We start from the raw sequence: 18413 nt of genomic DNA on the forward strand, positions 1-18413 counted from the left end.
GACTGTAAGGAGAGCCGGAACTATCTAGGGCTTGAAAGCACTTTAGCAAAGTCTCAGTCTTCTTTGACAAACCCCCAAAGCGCCATAAAAAGAGTGTTCATGAAAATTCTAGTATTGTGATTCCGCACGCAACACCTACCCAGCCAGCCTCCAGTCGCCATTGTTATGCCCGGTATGGAAACTGAGAACTCAAACACCTCCCGAGCTGAAGAACTCAAGCAACTCGCAAATGAAGCATTCAAAGGTAATTAAATATACACAAACTTGATCTCGTATTATGTAGATTCATCTATTTCCGATTTCAATGTGTTTTCAGGGCATAAGTATTCGCAAGCTATTGATCTATACACACAAGCAATTGAGTTGAACGGTGAGAATGCGGTGTACTATGCTAACCGTGCCTTTGCTCACGCCAAATTGGAGGAATATGGCAGCGCAATTCATGATGGAACTAGAGCTATTGAAATTGACCCTAGATATTCAAAGGTAAGTAATTGAATTGTGAAAATAATTGTGCTTTCTTTGTTTCTCTTGATGTGTGATTAATTGCTGAGGTTGCAGGGTTATTATAGGCGAGGAGCTGCATATTTGGCAATGGGGAAGTTCAAAGACGCACTCAAGGATTTTCAACAGGTTGGTATTGTTTTTCATAGCTTCTTCACTCATATCAGCTGCAATTTTTTTCTTATAAGCTTTAGGTAAGGTACAAAAGAATATGTTGAGGAAAAAATATTGCTTATGTAACTAGCAAACACATTTATTAGAGAAAATGATGAACCAGTGACATTGTATGTGTACTATGTTATTTTTGACCTTTAAGGTTCCTTGTCAATTCTATATTCTAGCAAATTCCAGATGCACTAGGTAAGTTATCTGGAGATACTAACAAGATTTGACATCAAAATCAAGTGCAATGACATGTTGGTTGAAACCAACACAGCAGGAAAAAAAAGTCAGATTTTATCCCAAATTGCAATAAGTTTTAAAGTCATTAACAGTAAGTTGGTGCAGGTTTGGCGTGTCCTTTTGTTGCATAGTTATGAGATGCTACTTATTTATAAACAAGAAGGAAGTTGGTTGCAAAATGGAGAAGTATTGAGAAATGTTGCTTCTGCTTCTCTAGCTATTGGATCAGCAAGTCGGAATTATAAGGCAAAATTTTGGGAAGAATATTAAGACAAACATATGATAATTAAAAAAATCATAGTGCAAATAATATAATATGGCGAAGGTGAATACTAAAGTTGATATTTAAATTTTTCTCAGGGTGCAAATAACATAAAGCTGAATATACAATTTGTTTCATTGCATGTGAACTGATCATTGGGTTAATTCACAGTGTATCACAACACTGAATTTTGGATCTTTAGCTCAGCCACCACATAGGAAGATTCTTCTCTATGATGCACTTGAAAACGTGTCCAAATGATACTTGATATCTAAGCCAGTACACACACTCATAAACAATTTAGTGGTTCAACAATGGAAGAGAGATATCAAGTAATCTTTTTTACTGGGCATCAATTTATTATTTTGTCTCAATAGTGATTCTTGAAATTTTTTTTCTTTCTGTATGGGCCATTAAAGTTGACAAATATTTGGAGAACTTAACTATACGGTCTTGTTTCCCAACTGGTTTTCTTCGGTGTCTCCTCTGCATTATAGGCTCCGAATATGCTGTTTGCATGTATCTTTTGAAGTCTGCTTTATAGTTTTCTGCAGTAGATGTGACCTATCTTCTCTAATCAGAGTACACTAGAAGCCGGAATGGTTTACCAATCTGCTAATTTTTGGGATGTGTTCCTTTATTGTCTCAATCAGGTCAAGAAGTTATGTCCAAACGACCCAGATGCTACCAAAAAATTGAAGGAATGTGAGAAAGCTGTCATGAAGCTGAAATTTGAAGAAGCTATTTCTGTCCCAGAATCTCAGAGACGTTCAGTAGCTGACTCTATTGATTATCGTTCCGTAGGTAAGATAGCTCCAAGCTGATATTTCTTACTTACATTATGCTCACAGAAGATACCTCAGTGTCACAGTAAATTTCTTTGCAAAGCATGGCTTTGCACGACGTTTTCTTGTTTCATCTGTGGCTATGGTTGCTGGATAAAGTTATTGCATTACATGTCATAGGCCATAGCATTTCACAAGGTGCTGGACATGGTTACCATAATGGAAAAATGCTTCATTCCCTCTCCTTTCTTAATTTACTGCTGCTTGTTGCCATACATGTTTGCTTCATTAATTGAGGGATGAGAATTGCTCAATATCCTTGAAATGTTGAATGTACTGCCATGAGATTTACTTATTAGTAGGGGTTTGCACCTCTCTTGTGAAGTCTGATGCATCAGTAGTTTAGTTCTCACTTCTCGGTCTGCTAGGGTACTGGTTAGATAGTTTTTGTTGAAAAGTTTGAGATTGTGCGGAGAAATCAATTTTGCCTAGGATAGATGGTAGGAAATGTTGACTTGTCCATGGGGAACTTTTCTTTTCTCTTCCCAACCTCTTTCAAATGCTCTGAAGTAACCATAACAAGATAAAGAATAAATCCCTTTGATCTTTTCTACATTATCGTTTGGTTGCGAAGATGATATGTTGTTTGTGTACTATGTGCAAGAGAATAAAAACATTACAAGATGTTGCTCACGAAGTACTTCCCTTTACTTAGTTCAAATTTAGCCATTACTCACACTTCTTGTCCCTCTCAGGAAACGCTGAACCCTCTAACTCAAATTTTGGCAACTACTACAGTAGATTTTTAGTCAAATGACCCCCTGAATTGAGCATGGGCTTGTCCTTTAGATTATTCAACAATAAACCTTCATTTCAAATAACAATACAAAATAAGAATCTCTAAGCTTAGTCAACTTTCAACCATTTATGTTAGTCCATATAATTTTCATTCTTATAAAAGTAATTAATAGTAAAATTTACCTATTTCATCCTTATAGGGTCAGGCCCTGGCTCATCATATGTTTCCACCAAAACAACTGCTGTATCAGCGGCAGCAGCACTAATGGGAGTTCTGGTGGTATATATGGGGACTAAGTCAGCCACAATGGTGGCAGCAGCAGCTTCGGCAGTCTTATTGATGGTCTTGATAACATTTCTGTGGGGACGTTGCAGTGATGGTTTCTTTACCAAGAGTCGAACACTTGAATTAGGTTTGAGCCTTTATAAGAAAAAAAGTTGAACTAGTAAATAACCCAAGTTAGTGGTAGTTCCCAAAAAGGACATCCATCATAATCAGAATAGTTGAATAAGGACTAGTTGCAAACTGGACCAAATGCTCATATTTTATTTACATTCCATTGCGTTGCACTTGATTGAAAATTGTTCCTGTTCAATTGATATTTTCTATGTATGAAATTACCAGAAGCATGGTGTTCCAACTAAAACCATTTTCCTCCCTCTATTTTCTGTGTTAGTAGTTATTTGCTTCTTTTAGCCTTCTCTCAGGACCATATGAGTATGGTGTGAACTGTTCTGAAAATAGATCTCTTCTATCGATCACTGGTTTAAGTGTATTGCCTGGAGTACGACATCACCCTTTACTCTCTAGCCATTAAAGTTTCTAATAAGTTAGTACTGTATCTTTATTCAGAGCGACTTACAGATTCTTGCCCCATTATTTCCGTGATACATTTAAATTCTTGGGCACATCTGTTATTGTATTTTATGGGGAAGAGTCTCTGTGGTAAGTAAAATAGCAACGTTTTGCTATGTGGGTCTCCTTTTGAACTTCAGGCTTAGAGTTCTTAGCTGTCCCTTGCTGAAGACATTTATCCGTTGCCTTGTGCTTTTTGGGGTTGTTTGGTTTGAGACGAATAATTCAGGGGTTAGTAATGTAGGGATTAAGTAACAGAGAGATTAGTAATGCAAGAATTATTTCTTGCTGAATGTTTAGTTTGATATTTTGCCAATTTGTGTAAAATGTATATCATGAAATATGTTATTACTTCTTAAAACAAAAAGAGAGTTTATTTATTATTATGATGTCATTTTAATGTTTTTAGTCCGTGGGTTACTAATACCCACATTCTTATACCACATAATATCCTGTATAAAATAATTTATAGATTCTTGCATAACTAATGCAAATATTATTTATGAGAAAAACAAAAGTAGCAACCAAACATTGTCTAATCTAATACTGGAGTTTATGCAAAGGTTAAATTTCCTTAATCCGTCTATGTTATATGATTGGCATTAATTAGGGATTTAATTAGGAGCTTATTCTGTAATTATACACTTACCAAAATCTATTACATTGTAATTGCTATAAATTCCAATTTCAAACTATCCCTTGCCGTGTTAGCTTTATGTGCATAGTAATTGCCAGTTTGCTGGTCCTATTTTGCCTTTCTTACCTGTAAATGTAAAGATTCTTTTAGGAGGATTGGGCATGTGGCTGTGTGCATGTTTTGATGCTTCGTTATTCTGAGTCTTCCTTGCTTTTATGTGTCAGTTCTGTTTTACATATGATATTGAGAAATCTTAGAGGTTGCGTGACACTTTTTTTTACCCCACAATTTGTGTCTCTACATTGTAAGACCACCTCTTGGTGTCGAGTCTGTGCTGGGGAACTTGCATTTGTCAGTGATTTAAGCTTTATTAATACTATCTCTACTTCATCTAATCCAGTCAATGAGATATCTGCTGCCTTTGTTTCACCTGAATTTACATGCCAGTTTGGTTCTTTAAATTGTAGAGGTAGAGCCTCAATATGCTGGTGCAAGAATAGAGGGAGATGTCGTAACATTAGATTTTGTGAAGAAGATGTTGGATGACTTCAAAAACCAGAAGAATTTACACAAGAGGTATGTTTCATTTTCATGGTCGTCATCTTCTCTTTATTTTTGAAACACTCTTCATCTTTCAATATTTGCTATTTTTTGACAGGTATGCCTACCAAATAGTACTGCAAACAAGAGAAATGTTGCGAGCATTGCCCTCCCTTGTTGACATTGTTGTTCCCGCAGGGAAGCACTTCACTGTATGTGGTGATGTACATGGTCAGGTAATGAATATCCTGATGACGGATGCCTTTTTATAGCTTGTAGCTGTTACCTTTATCATTTGCTTGTCCTTTTTGTTCCCTTCCAGTTTCATTTTACCCCTGTAGCACAAGATTTTGTCAGTATATGGTATTGACCAAGGCACATGCATTTATAGAAGGCCTAGAACTTTCTGGTGCTTGCTAGTGGTGCTCCTACATGCAAGAATAGCTAAAACATAAAATTCTTGTTCTTTCAAAATTTGCTGCTTGGTTCACCGATCTATTTGGAGAAACATAAGGGTGGATTCCTTTTGTCAGAAAAAAGGGATGTGCGTATCTCTCAGATGGCTCCAACCTGTAAGCAATTTGAAGGCGCTTGAACCTTTTTAAAGATCATGGGCATTTTCCCTTTGTCATATTTCTCCTTTTTGCGCCCTCCCTAATTAAAGAATAGAGTTCCTTTTGAGCTGAAATACTACTGATATGCCATTTACTCCATCTGTTTCAAAAAGAATGACCTTCTTTCCTTTTTAGTCTCTTTAAAAAAGAATGACCTCTTTCCTTTTTTGGTAACATTTTAATTTCAGCTTTCCATGTGGCATGTTTAAAGCCACAAGATTGAAGGGCAATTTAGTACCTTTGACATAACTTTAACTTAGGACCACAAGATTCAAAAGTCTTTTTTATTTTCTAAAACTTCGTGCCAAGTCAAACTAGGTCACTCTTTGTGAAACGGATGGAGTAGTTTGTAAGGCCTATCATACATATCTGAACCGCAGGCCCTTTCGCTCGTACTTCTCGTCCCACTTGTGAAACATCCCAGTCCCCTTCCTCACTGAAATCTGAGTTTGGATTTCCCTGATGACACACTCAATTGGCCCACCCTCAGCTTTTTCTCCCCACTTGAGGAAGCATCTTCACCTTCCCTTTAACCAGACTAGGACCTTCATATTTGGAATGCACTTCTCTTTCCACTCAAAAGGAATGGTATAAAATGAAAGCTCTTGAACTTTATTGTGGTAGAAGCTGTGAAGGAGCCTGTATTAAGTTCCACTCAGTATCATGAACCTCCTATCCAGCTTCGATAGTGTGTTTTCTTCAACTTTGATTAACACTGGCCTGTCTCCAAAAATCCCCGGAAGCTCTGGCTCAGAACTGAACTGGCAATCCAACCAGTCTAATCCAGGTTATATCCAACACCAACCCTGAGTGCGACCAGTGAGTTACTCCATCCTTTTGAAACACCATCTTTGCTTGGTCTGACGGCTCGCGCCCCCTTTTGAGAGGAATTTAAGAAACCCCTCTACCTTGAACTGTTGACAACCATGTGGATTGACCCACTTCCAGACTAATCCAACCTCCGGTTGTTTTAGGCTCTTCCCCAATCTTTATACCAAAAACCTCTACCCAAAGTGTATCTTTTCCTCATGATTCGCCCTGAACTTCCGTCTCTTGCTATCCCTTACTTCCTTTATCGGAGTTGCCAGCGGTTGTTAATATGATCAACTTGAGCAGAGGCTTGGGAAACCCCTTTTACAGGCACCCAAGTTGGTCTTGTGAATGAAATTTTGGCTTGCTTCTGTCATTGTCAAGCTAATTGGAATACAATTGACCAGAAAAATAATAAACGGTAAGATGAGGTAAAGTAGTTGGTTCTTCTGATTCAATTAAGGAACAGGTCCTAAAGAACACTTGTTTGTCTTTAGATATGTGCTGCAAGATATATCATTTAGTCCTTTATTCTTTCCTGCTGTTAATATATAGTGAATTAGTGATAATACAATTTGCTGGGTGTTCTATTTCTGTGCTTGGCTGAATGACTTCTTGTTGCCAGCAAAAAGTCTCTACTGGCTGAACTTTCGTCATTTTCTAATGTTGCTACAGTTTTATGACCTCCTAAATATTTTCGAGCTCAATGGGCTTCCATCAGAAGACAATCCGTATCTGTTCAATGGTGATTTTGTTGATAGAGGGTCTTTCTCTCTAGAGGTCATATTGACATTATTCGCCTTCAAGTGCATGTGTCCATCAGGTAGATCGCCTGCTCTTATTCATCTTCAATGTTGTAAGCAGATTATTACTCCTATCTAGTATTGAGTGGGTGGAACTTGAAGGTTTTCTGGATGCAAGTTTTCCAGTCCCCTATTTTTTACCTTAGTGATCTGTTTGAGTCATTTTTCATTTGCCTTTACTCTTTTTCTATTTCTATCTCTTTTTTTTATTCGTACATCAATTATACCTAACAAGTAAGTGAATGTTCATTTTGGGTCCCTTTATATGTGAGCTGTTTGAGTCATTTTTTCATTTTCCTTTACTTATTTTCTTTTCTATCTCTTTTTTATTTGTACATCAATTAGACCTAACAAGAAAATGAGTGTCCCTTTTAGATGTAAGCTGTTTGAGTCATTTTTCTTTTTTCCTTTTACTCATTGTCTATTTCTATTCTTTTTTATTTGTACATCAATTAGACCTAACAGTGAATGTCCCTTTTGGGTCCCATTTAGATCTAAGTGCTATGTTAATGCTTTTATTTGAGGTTCTGATATTGCAATACATCAAGCTCTAATCAAAGCTAAGATTTTGATTTCAAAGATTTGATTTTTGTCACCATTTCTATACTAGCACGACCTAAGAAGTAACATGTTTTTTTTTTATTCTAATCATTCAGTCGGTGTGTAAATGTTGTTCAGATGGGTCAATTGTATCTTGCTAACTACTTCAATTTTTCAGCTATACACCTTGCGAGAGGAAATCATGAAAGCAAAAGCATGAACAAAATATATGGGTTTGAGGGCGAGGTCAGATCCAAGTTAAGTGAAATATTTGTGGAACTCTTTGCAGAAGTGTTCTGTTGCTTACCTTTGGCCCATGTCATAAACGAGAAAGTCTTTGTAGTGCATGGAGGTCTTTTTAGTGTTGATGGCGTGAAGCTCTCTGATATTAGAGCAATTGATCGGTTTTGTGAGCCCCCGGAGGAGGGTAAGTTCCGATGCAAGTAGAGAAGTATACATGTATAATGTTCTTTCAGTATGCTATTGTTTAGCACATTTACTAATTACTCTGCTCTAATCTCCTTAATGCTCCATTAATCATCTGACAAACTTTTCAAAAAAAGCTCGGAAAAACTATTCATGCTACTAAGTTTGTGTATCAAAACTACCCATTCTCATTTGCTTGGTAGTTATCATCATTTGACACATTGTTCCTGCAAGCTGCAAGCCACTTTCTTGGTACATGCTAATAAATACTTTTGAGTCTAGACACGACTATTATTTTGAAATAAAGGCAACTATTCTGGTCTTTATCGATGCTTTTGTGGGCCAATTAAAATGGAGCTTTCGGCAGTTCTGCTTCGTCTGTTTTAGTTAGTATTAATTTATTGACTTCTTTGATAAGTTATCATCAGTTTGCTGATTTGTTAAACATATGTTGCTTATTTTTTTAACCTTGGTCATACATAGTAAACATGACCAAGTTGTTTAGGACCTTAGGTTATAATTGGGGCTTCGTTTGATCTTTTTCAGGGTTAATGTGTGAATTGTTGTGGAGTGATCCACAACCTCAGCCTGGTAGAGGACCTAGTAAACGAGGTGTTGGTCTTTCTTTCGGGGGAGACGTAACTAAAAGATTCTTGCAGGAAAATAATCTAGGTACTAATCTTTTCCTTTCTCCCCTATTCTGTTGTTTGACCATGTAGAGAATTGATATTTCACTGTCTATTTCTGTTCACTTGATGGATTTTAGCACATATATTTGATGTTAACATGTGTGGATGCTTGCAGATTTAGTGGTCCGATCTCATGAAGTGAAGGATGAAGGTTATGAGATTGAACATGATGGCAAACTCATAACAGTGTTTTCCGCTCCAAATTACTGTGACCAGGTAATTTGTCTCTTTGTATTCCCCTCTCAAGTGTTTATTTGAGCTCATGCTACTTTGTCCAATTAAAATCACAATTTGTAAGTTAAAAAAACACCCTCACCTCAAAAGTTTCCTTTAGGTTGAAATGTTACACTTCATCAAAATCACTGCGGAGTTTCTGGTGTGTGTATATCTTGTATATCTGTGATTTGTTGGCAGTGTTGTTAAAGGTGCGCCGAAGCGAGGCTCAATACGTGTTGAGCGATTCGCCTCGCCTCAGTGTCGTCATCAAGGTTCTAAGACATACTTTTCCTTGCCAATGAGCCTCTTCTAAAGGGGAGAACTAAACAATTTCACAATTTTTTTGTTCATATATTTGTCGTTCATGCTATAACTACTAGTCTTGGACAATATATATATATATTTATTTTTTCTCCCTTTGTGCCTTTATTCATTAAAGTTCATACTTAATTTGCACTTAAAGTCCCAACGGATCTGAGAGCTTTTCTGCTTTTAATAACACTGTTTGTCGGTCAAGTTTAGCATTGAAGTTATGCCTGAAGAAAGTCCAAAGAGATAGTGCCTTAGCATTTGAAACAGCTAGTAATTCATCGCTTCATTTAGGATTTTAAAATGATGGGAAATGATGACGTTTTGCTTCAATGTAGATTTGGAATCTATTAGATGTTGGCTTTGTCAACAACTTCGTTAGATGGCATTGGGGACATATTTGCATTGATGGCATGGTGTCCAGTTCCATTGCATGTTTTATGCTTAGCGTCTAATATATTTTTAGTACATAAACTGATTGCAATATGTACAGATATATTCATAATATCTGCTACTTTTCTGTGACAATTTACGTGGTTATTAAATCTGACAGGTCAATTTTTAGTTACTGGAACTGCGTTATCTATACATTTGTATTCCTATAGTAGAGAAGGATCTTGTAATAATTTCTTTGTGTAACTAATACACGTAGTGTCATATCCTATATGAAGTTTCTTTGATGTGAATAGAAATGATTTATTCAATATCCTCAAATGCACTTTGCATGTTGCAGATGGGTAACAAGGGTGCTTTTATACGGTTTGAGGCTCCCGATATGAAGCCAAATATTGTGACATTTTCAGCAGTGGTTAGTGGCTTTTATCTTGAAATGTCCTTTTCTTCCTTCATATCAACACTTTTAGTCTCATCTCCTTTAACGCGGTGGATTAACTCGTTTCATCTTCATTGCTTTGCCTTGTATGCAGCCACATCCTGATGTCAAGCCAATGGCATATGCCAACAACTTCCTTCGGATGTTTTCTTAAAACTCTGAAACCTAACGTTCAGTATTACAATCTATTCGACCTTTTGTCACACTGACCAAGAGCATACACATCAGGAGGCAGAAGAGCTAGTACTTACACAGCCAATTAGCTGCAGTGTCATTAATTGGACAACTTCCTGACTTGCCCGCAGCTTGTGAGGATCCTCACCTCCTTTGTTTTGATTAAGGTGTAAACACTTGTCTACAATAACAATGTCGTGTGGTGGATTGTCCTCTGTATTGTTTGTGTTCCTCTTTGTAAGATTGTCACACTTCTCATTTCTCTTAGATAATTTCCAAATTGGGAAGCTTTGATACGTCGAATTTTGGTTTTTTTCTTTTTTCTATTTTCTTAGTTAAAATAGTCTATATATTTTTTTTCCACCATCAGCTAAGTGATACTGTTACGTTGTCTATTTTACAATTGGATTGTCATTTGTCTCTGTGCCTGTGGCCAGATTACTGGTAATTCCTACTAATTTGCTTTCGTTTGTAATGAGTGGATGCAAATCCTATCAATTTGTAAAGTTTGTGCCATTTAATCTTTGGTGAAGCAAGTGTTCCAAAAACGTGAAACTTAATGGGTCGATTGACGGGTGTATAAGAATAGTGTCAAATATGATGTATTAGTTATGCTTACATTGAAAAATGTTTTGAGATACAACTGTCTTTAATCATATGCTAATGCATACATTAAAAACTTCTGCATTATTAATACCAATAATTTTTATGCATTAATTATACATACTATGACACTAAATAAAGTGTGACTAATACATGGAAAGTCATGGTATAAGCAATGCAAGAGATTAATTTTGTAAACAAATAGTTTCTTTTAGAAATCATGCCATGTGTATTATTTTTAATACACCAAATCAAAATACTACATAAGAAATTGAGAGAAATGGTGAAATTTCTTGCAAATTTAACACACAACATTACATTCGAACTCAACTATGGAGTACTTGGAGAATTTTACAGAAATTCCTATCTTATTGCTACTCTTTTCTAAATTACAAAAATCTCTTAAATTTGGTGGAATCTGGATACATCCAAAACGTCTCAATACATCGCGTTCCGATTTTGAATACATCCCTCAATGCCCCTATACATCGCCTCTCGATTTCATGTATATCACTCAACATCCCGATACATTACATACGTCCTGATACATCACGTAAAATAATGTATTCAACCGATAGATCCATGTAAAGTAATATATCCGAGAATATGAGAGAGTAGAGATTTTTGTAACTTTTTCAAATGATAGAGAATTTTTGAGAGTGTGTACAATAAATTGTGTATATTTAAGTAATTTTTCCTACTTAAAACATCCGCTTGGGCCAATGACCCAACCCAGGCCCAATTCTATGACGTGCCCATCTAACAGTGCCACACATAACTTTCATAAGCAGTTAAAGCACAAAACTGTTGTCTCTTCAAGCTTCCACGTTTCACCATTTTCTTAAGAGTTCTTCAGGCATGGCTTCGAAGCTCGTTCTGAACCGACTGAGATCTCTCTCAAGAGTCTCTGAACTCAGTGACGTCCGTTTTGATAAACTCAGAGACCCGATTTCCATTTTCTCCACCTCACAAAATCATGTAACATGGCGATCTTATTCCGAAGCTTCTCAGGCAACTCCGATAAATCCTCCTCCACCACCTCCATCCCCTAATACTTCTACTACTACTTCAAGTTCTCTCAATGAATTCGAACTTGCTAAATTCTCCGCCATTGCCGAAACCTGGTATTTAAATTTCAAAGATTCCGCAATTTTTTTTGTATTGGAATGAATGGGCTCAAATGGAGTTGAAATGAATATTGAGGATTCATATAATCGACCTGAACTAGTTTGAAATTGAGGCGTAGCTACCAATATATATATATATAAATGTATTTTTTCCATTGTATTGACATGAGATGAACTAGTGTAATTTTTGAATATCTAAAGTTAAGTTTAAAACATTGAGTGACCGAATCCAATTTAGCTTTGAAATTAGTCATATTGAGTCTGTAAGGAAAAATGTCCCATAAATAATGACAGATGGGGAGTTTGGAATTGGAATTTTGAATCTTTTTCATTCGATTTGCTTTCTACTTTGATATACTGAATTTAATTGTGCGCCTGTGTTAAATCAGGTGGGATTCAGAAGGACCCTTTAAGCCATTACATCTAATGAACCCTACAAGACTTGCTTTTATTAGGTCTACTCTTTGTCGGCATTTCAGGTAGTTCTCACCAGTTCAAGAATACTGAGGATATAATGTCTGAAAAGATTAGATTGCATACAAAGAGTTTTCTCATATTTCCATTAGTATTTGTTGGTGTTCTATATTTTTAGGACCAATACTTGATCCGTGTATAATAATGTTGAAGTTGGAGGGAATATGTAGCTTGTGTTAGAGAAGGATTTAGCTAGATTTGTTGTTCATATTCTTCTTTTCGCAAACTATAATTATCTTTGCTCTTATGTGAATGGAGGGATTTCATGATTTCAATGGATATTCTTATGGCCTTTGCTGGTCTGAGATTAGAAGGGGTTGTAAGGAAAGGAATTAGTAGTACCGTATGGGGAAAAAAGGGGAAAGGAAATGCAATACTAATAGGAGCTTAGAAATAGCACTATTGGATAGAGAAGGTAATGGATAAGCAAAAGGAGAGTATAGCTGAGAAAGGATCCAAATTGCCCTAATAGCTCCACCTTTTTTTTTCACTCTTGTTGTATCTTTGGAGGCTAAAACTTTTTCATTGTATCAGAAAGGATCCAAATTGCACTAGACCTTTTGAAGGACTGAAGTTTGTTGATGTTGGTTGTGGAGGCGGAATTTTATCTGAGGTATACATTCATCAAGCTTAATACTCTATCGGAGTTCACTTTTACCTTTGTCCTTTGCATATGCAGATTATTTTTCTCCTGTGATTACCATTATTAGCCTAGTATTTTTATAAGTACTATTGTTAGCTTAGTTGAGACTTAGACAATGGCTCTGTCACTCAATGAAGTGAATGTTTATATTAAGCATGCTGCAAAATATACACACACAACTCATTTTTACTCTTAATTCAGCCTTTGGCTCGAATGGGAGCTACGGTCACGGGAGTTGATGCTGTAGACAAAAATATCAAGATTGCTCGCCTTCATGCGGTATGTTTTACTTAAATGTTTCCATGATGCACCATTAAACTGCCGTTTTTTTGCTTGTCTGATTAATGTACAGTTTAAGGTTCTTCCCATACCTGAGATATCATGAGTATTGGCATCAAAATTTACAAGTCTTATATTGATTCTGAGTTTATTGTTTCCTTACCTTGAGGGACAATTACTATTTCGCTCCGTCAAATTATAGTTCATTTGAAGGTCACAATGCTTGGGATGGAAGATAAGTTTAAAATTTAGAAGGGTTTTGAGCTGATCACTTGAATGTTCTTTGCCAAATTAGAGGTACTCAATACTGACAACAAGTGCAAGAAAAATTTCATACGATGTTTATTCATCTTGGTTTCAAATCCTACTTAGAGGCCCACTAGAGATAAAAAAAACTGTTGAAGAAACAAGATCTTTCTTTTGATCCTTCTAGGCAATCTGAAAATTAAAGAAATGGTTAAAGCTTAGGCATTATTGGGTGAAGATGAATCAATAGATTGGGGTTAATTAGGACCAGTGTCTTGTGCTTCCAGGATAGAAATCCTGTTGTAAGTTTCACCAGCAGATAAAGTACATTACTACACATTAGAAGGTCCATGGGTTGGCAAGTTACCTATTTATTAAAGTTAGAACTAGACGTTATGTATAGATCCTATTATATTTTAAAGAAAACGGCACAGCTCTTTTTGCCTCTTCCACTGTAGGTGTTTTCCTTTTTGCATAAACTGGGAACAAGCCAGATTATTCCTTTAAATTCTTGTTTCCCTGCACTCATGTATGCTGTGATGTTCTGGAGCTTCACCGACAAAATTTGCACCAAGGCGTTCCCAAGGTTGATATGCTAATACCAAAAGGATGTAAAAGTTAGATCATGTTCAAAAGATTGCATTTAAGGTGCAAAAATACCAAATTTTAGTCCATGTGGCCATGTCGTCTTGGTATTCAATATAATATGTGTAGGATATTAACTCTTGATATATGTATTAAACCAATATGATTGACTTGCGTATTTTTTTTATTCAAAAAGATATTGTCGCATATCCTCATATATATAATATGTGCTTGTCCTTCCAATGGCCAAAGCAAAACTCTTGAGCCCGTGTCAAAATTTTCAATGACTACTGCGGGTCTATATGCAACAACCGAAGTTCTAGAAACTAAAAATTAAAACATATTCTCTAAAATAATGTTGTTGATGAAATAGTTGAAGCAATTTCTTAGAACTAATTTACTTCCATTATTTACAGTGGTAAGATTAGCACATATCTCAGCAATAGGTTTGCTGTTTGTTAAGCTATAGTGCTATCTTAAACATATAGTTTTTGAATTGTGACAGTAAAACCCGTATACATGCTATATAGTGGATGCTTATGAATGCTGATATTTCTTTCAGGATTTGGATCCACAGACTTCTTCAATTGAATATCGGTGCACAACAGCTGGTACATGCCATACTTGTTTGATGATAATTAAGTCCAAATATTAATGACTTCTATGTGCATGTTAATCTATTATCACGATATACAATGAACGGACATTATCTATTCTTTTTTATCATGTTGGTGCCTTCTTTAGTAAAGAATAGGAAAACGAGTCTGCATAACATTGGTTTTTGTTATGAATCATGTTAATGATCAAGCACTGGTTTAATCATGCTCAACTTATCAATTGGAAATGAATTTTGGCATCTTAGCAAAGCCTCACTTTCTTTCCTAAATAGTTGAAGTAAAGGATGACCAAATTGTTGTATGTTATTGCAATCTCCATTTGCAATTTTTTTGTTGTAGTTCCAATTTATGCTGCAATAGTGTGAAATTAGTGCCGTTTAGCTGCATGAACCATAACAGAGACTCCTAGGGTAGTTCATAGTCAATTATCATCACTGGTTAACCTCCTCCTCCTTAATAGAGAGTATGGAAGGTGGGTAATTGGTCGTGATTGCATACTAATTATTTGCAGCTTCATGATAATTCAGCTTTGTAGTTGTTATAACCCCTAAGTTCTCCGTTTTCACTCAACTGCGTGGTTGGTTATTTTCTTGCCGTGAAAACTTGGCTGAATTATCATGTGTTCAATGATTGGCACTGTATTTGGACTTGCAAAAATATCAGTGTGTGAGATTCCTGGTGAAAGAAAAGATGTGTGCTTTGATTTTTTTTGTGGTGAACTTAATTGCCTCTGTGTCTGTGCTTTAAATTTTTAAGGCTCTTTTCTTTGTAGTTATGTCTGCTTTCCAGTAAAAAAAGCATATCCATCTCATTTTATAGTAGAAAAAAGCCTTGACTTTTCCAAGACAACTTGTGCCTAATTAAGTTACAGACCAGCTACTTAAAATGTTAAATGAAATCATGAATCAAGCTCAAGTGTTGTAGTTTTATGGAGATTAGTCTATGTCACAAGGACACAGAATTATTAATGATTTGATGCTTGTTATGTTGCTATGTACTTTTCAGCTATGGTGTATAACAATTTTAGCTATTGACACATCTGCTGATATTGAAGAAAAAAGACTTAGCTTGTTTTATTTAAAATCCCATTTTTAGTTGAATCTCAAGATTATTCTTCAAAGAATGACCCTATTGGATGTTATGTCGACAGAAAGCCTGGTTGAAGAACAGAGACAATTCGATGCTGTGATTGCGCTAGAGGTATGACTTAATAAGTAATAGGCTAACTTTGTTCTATGATTTATTATCTGCAGTACAATCTAACTGTTTTAGTAAATTGTACTTCCATCATTTGTACCTTTTGCTTTGCAAACTTTCACTATTTATTTGAAGTTAACATAGTACATTGTGTAAAAGGCTTGGTCCTTTAAGCAGTTCTATGCTTTTATAGCTTTATTGCACTTGCTCAAGTCTAATAACTGGCACCCAAGGGTGTGGCCTAGAGGTCAATGGAGTGGGTGAAAACCTTGGAGAGTAGGAGTCAAATCCTAACGAAGACAATAATGTTAGGTGATCTCTTTCTATTTGCTGAAGCCTTTGTGGGCAGAGTTACCTGATGTTCATGTGTTGGTGAAAGGTAGCAGGTACTTGTTGAAATAATCAAGGTCCCCTTGTAAAAGGTAGCAGGTACCCGTTAGAATAGTCGAGGTCCGCGCAAGCTTACCTGACCATCTTTTAAAAAAGTCTAATAATTGGAGGCTTTTAGAGCTCTCACGGGTCTGTTACACAGGGACATATCTCTTCTAGTATGTGTATCTAAAGAATTCTGACTGGTGAAGTGAAAATGTAACAACTGGGGCAATATCAAACTATTCAAATCTCCCCTCTTTAGAAGACCCAGCTTCCGATCTGATCTCTTCTAGTATGTGTATCTAATTCTGCCTGTTTTGTAGGTGATTGAGCATGTAGCAGATCCAGCTGGATTCTGCAAATCATTATCAGCGTTGACCATTCCTGGTGGTGCTACCGTGATATCAACGATTAATCGTTCAATGAGAGCATATGCAACGGCAATTGTTGCAGCAGAGTATCTCCTACATTGGGTAAATATATTTAGTAGATCCTCTAAATTCTATTGGTAATTTTTGGTTGATATCAACTCTTGTGAATTGATTTTCTTGCAAAACTTCCCATGGATATGTTAGATGATATTTGTGCATGTGAGATTTGCTAGTTCACTGTGAATATATAGAGGAAGGTGTATGGAAGGTGTTTCTAGATAGTTCTATGTATTATTATTCTCTTGCCTCAAATTGAATTTCCAATTTATGTGGAGCATTTTAATGTTCTTGATTTATCATGTGTAAATGGCAACAATTCTGTTAAGCATGTTGTGTCGATTATGCTTCAAAATGTTCCAATTAAATTTGGGGACTGATTTTGCTCTATTGGCTAGGATTCATCTCGCTGATACTCCCTCTGTCGGACAATTTATGTGGCACTTTTCGTTTTTCGAGAGTCAAACAGTTTAAGTTTGACCGGAAATTTGCGCATGAAATCTTCAATTTTTTTGAAATGAAATTTATATATTTGTAAACTACGTAAAAAGTACTATAAGTCACAACAATTGATAATTCAAAATATTTAAAAGATCTATGAAAAAATTACGGTCAAAGTTAGACTTGTTTGAATCTCGAAATCTGAAAAATGTCACATAAAATGGGACGGAGAGAGTATTTACTAGCATTATCTGTGCATGACAGTGGCCATGTTAAACGACAATTTTCTGCTGATTATAGTGTACTTGTCAGCCATGCTTCCTATGTCTGTTTGTGTCTCTCTGTTTCTTGGATTTCTTTTTGGAGAGTCGAGAAGAAGCTAATGGTTGTACAATGTGCAAATTGCCGGGATTATCTAAACATGTTCTAACGTTATAACTGGATTTTACAGCTTCCAAAAGGTACACATCAATGGTCAAGCTTTCTAACCCCAGAAGAACTAGTACTCATTCTTCAGCGCGCTTCTATATCGGCAAGTGGATTTACATGCATCTCTGTTTTTCAGCTATATCATAATCAAGTCAATATCTATCTGTTTGTGCCCATTTGAAATGGTAATCTTTCTGCATTTTACAGGTGCAAGAGATGGCTGGATTTGTATACAACCCTTTGACGGGTCGCTGGTCCTTGTCTGATGACATCAGTGTTAATTTCATCGCTTTCGGAACAAAATCAGCCAAGAAGGATGAAACTCTAGATTAAGTTACAATAAAGCTGTCAATTTTATTCTGCTGTTATCTCTTAACCCATGCTGTAATTGTATGTAATCCCTTTTTCAGTTTTGTTGGATGATGAATGCAATTCCCATATGTTCTTATATTCTAACTACACGTGCTTAGAAGATGAACATCCACATCAGAAGTTTTAAACTTAAAAATGTACCATTTCGAACCTATTTTTTTTTATGTATTTTAATACTCCTTTTGTGGATACCATACATAAATACATGTGAATTCATGCATGGTGCAATCCTTATCCATCTTTGAATAAAATTTGTAACTTCAGACACTACTTTCAAAATGACTATCTGTGCACTTGCGCCAAATTACACCGAATTGCTCTGCCAAAATATTAAAACGCCAAGTAATGGATATATATAGCTAGTTGGAGCTAAACCAAGCACTACACGTGTTTAGAATATGAA

At 36.0% G+C, this 18413-nt stretch overlaps 2 protein-coding genes across 3 annotated transcripts; both read left to right on the forward strand.

The window, feature by feature from the left end:
- LOC125877969 (serine/threonine-protein phosphatase 5) lies at positions 1-10512 on the forward strand. 2 transcript variants are annotated; one of them, XM_049559260.1, is made up of 13 exons: positions 1-244; positions 317-486; positions 562-633; positions 1822-1972; positions 2952-3164; positions 4712-4820; positions 4903-5020; positions 6884-7031; positions 7730-7978; positions 8524-8649; positions 8782-8882; positions 9925-9999; positions 10118-10512. In XM_049559260.1, the coding sequence occupies exons 1-13, from the start codon at positions 166-168 to the stop codon at positions 10175-10177; spliced, it is 1671 nt and encodes a 556-aa protein (XP_049415217.1). In that variant the 5' UTR covers positions 1-165; the 3' UTR covers positions 10178-10512. The 2 variants fall into 2 exon arrangements, with proteins under 2 accessions (XP_049415217.1, XP_049415218.1); XM_049559261.1 differs by lacking the exon at positions 2952-3164.
- Positions 10513-11618: 1106 nt separating this feature from the next.
- On the forward strand, positions 11619-18199 carry LOC125876596 (ubiquinone biosynthesis O-methyltransferase, mitochondrial). The gene is made up of 9 exons (XM_049557815.1): positions 11619-11924; positions 12317-12406; positions 12936-13014; positions 13246-13323; positions 14717-14765; positions 15922-15971; positions 16664-16813; positions 17661-17741; positions 17846-18199. The coding sequence occupies exons 1-9, from the start codon at positions 11659-11661 to the stop codon at positions 17969-17971; spliced, it is 969 nt and encodes a 322-aa protein (XP_049413772.1). The 5' UTR covers positions 11619-11658; the 3' UTR covers positions 17972-18199.
- The last annotated feature ends 214 nt before the right edge of the window (positions 18200-18413 follow it).

The sequence above is a fragment of the Solanum stenotomum genome, chromosome 9 (assembly GCF_019186545.1).
Source record: "Solanum stenotomum isolate F172 chromosome 9, ASM1918654v1, whole genome shotgun sequence".
Lineage (NCBI taxonomy): Eukaryota > Viridiplantae > Streptophyta > Magnoliopsida > Solanales > Solanaceae > Solanum > Solanum stenotomum.

Excerpts from the sequence above, each read along its gene's own strand:
- LOC125876596 (XM_049557815.1), top strand. The coding sequence starts at position 11,659 with ATGGCTTCGAAGCTCGTTCTGAACCGACTGAGATCTCTCTCAAGAGTC. Across the intron at positions 13,324-14,716 it reads AGATTGCTCGCCTTCATGCG|GATTTGGATCCACAGACTTC; the intron begins GTATGTTTTACT and ends TATTTCTTTCAG. Across the intron at positions 14,766-15,921 it reads ATATCGGTGCACAACAGCTG|AAAGCCTGGTTGAAGAACAG; the intron begins GTACATGCCATA and ends TTATGTCGACAG.
- LOC125877969 (XM_049559260.1), top strand. The coding sequence starts at position 166 with ATGCCCGGTATGGAAACTGAGAACTCAAACACCTCCCGAGCTGAAGAA. Across the intron at positions 487-561 it reads TTGACCCTAGATATTCAAAG|GGTTATTATAGGCGAGGAGC; the intron begins GTAAGTAATTGA and ends CTGAGGTTGCAG. Across the intron at positions 7,979-8,523 it reads TTGTGAGCCCCCGGAGGAGG|GGTTAATGTGTGAATTGTTG; the intron begins GTAAGTTCCGAT and ends GATCTTTTTCAG.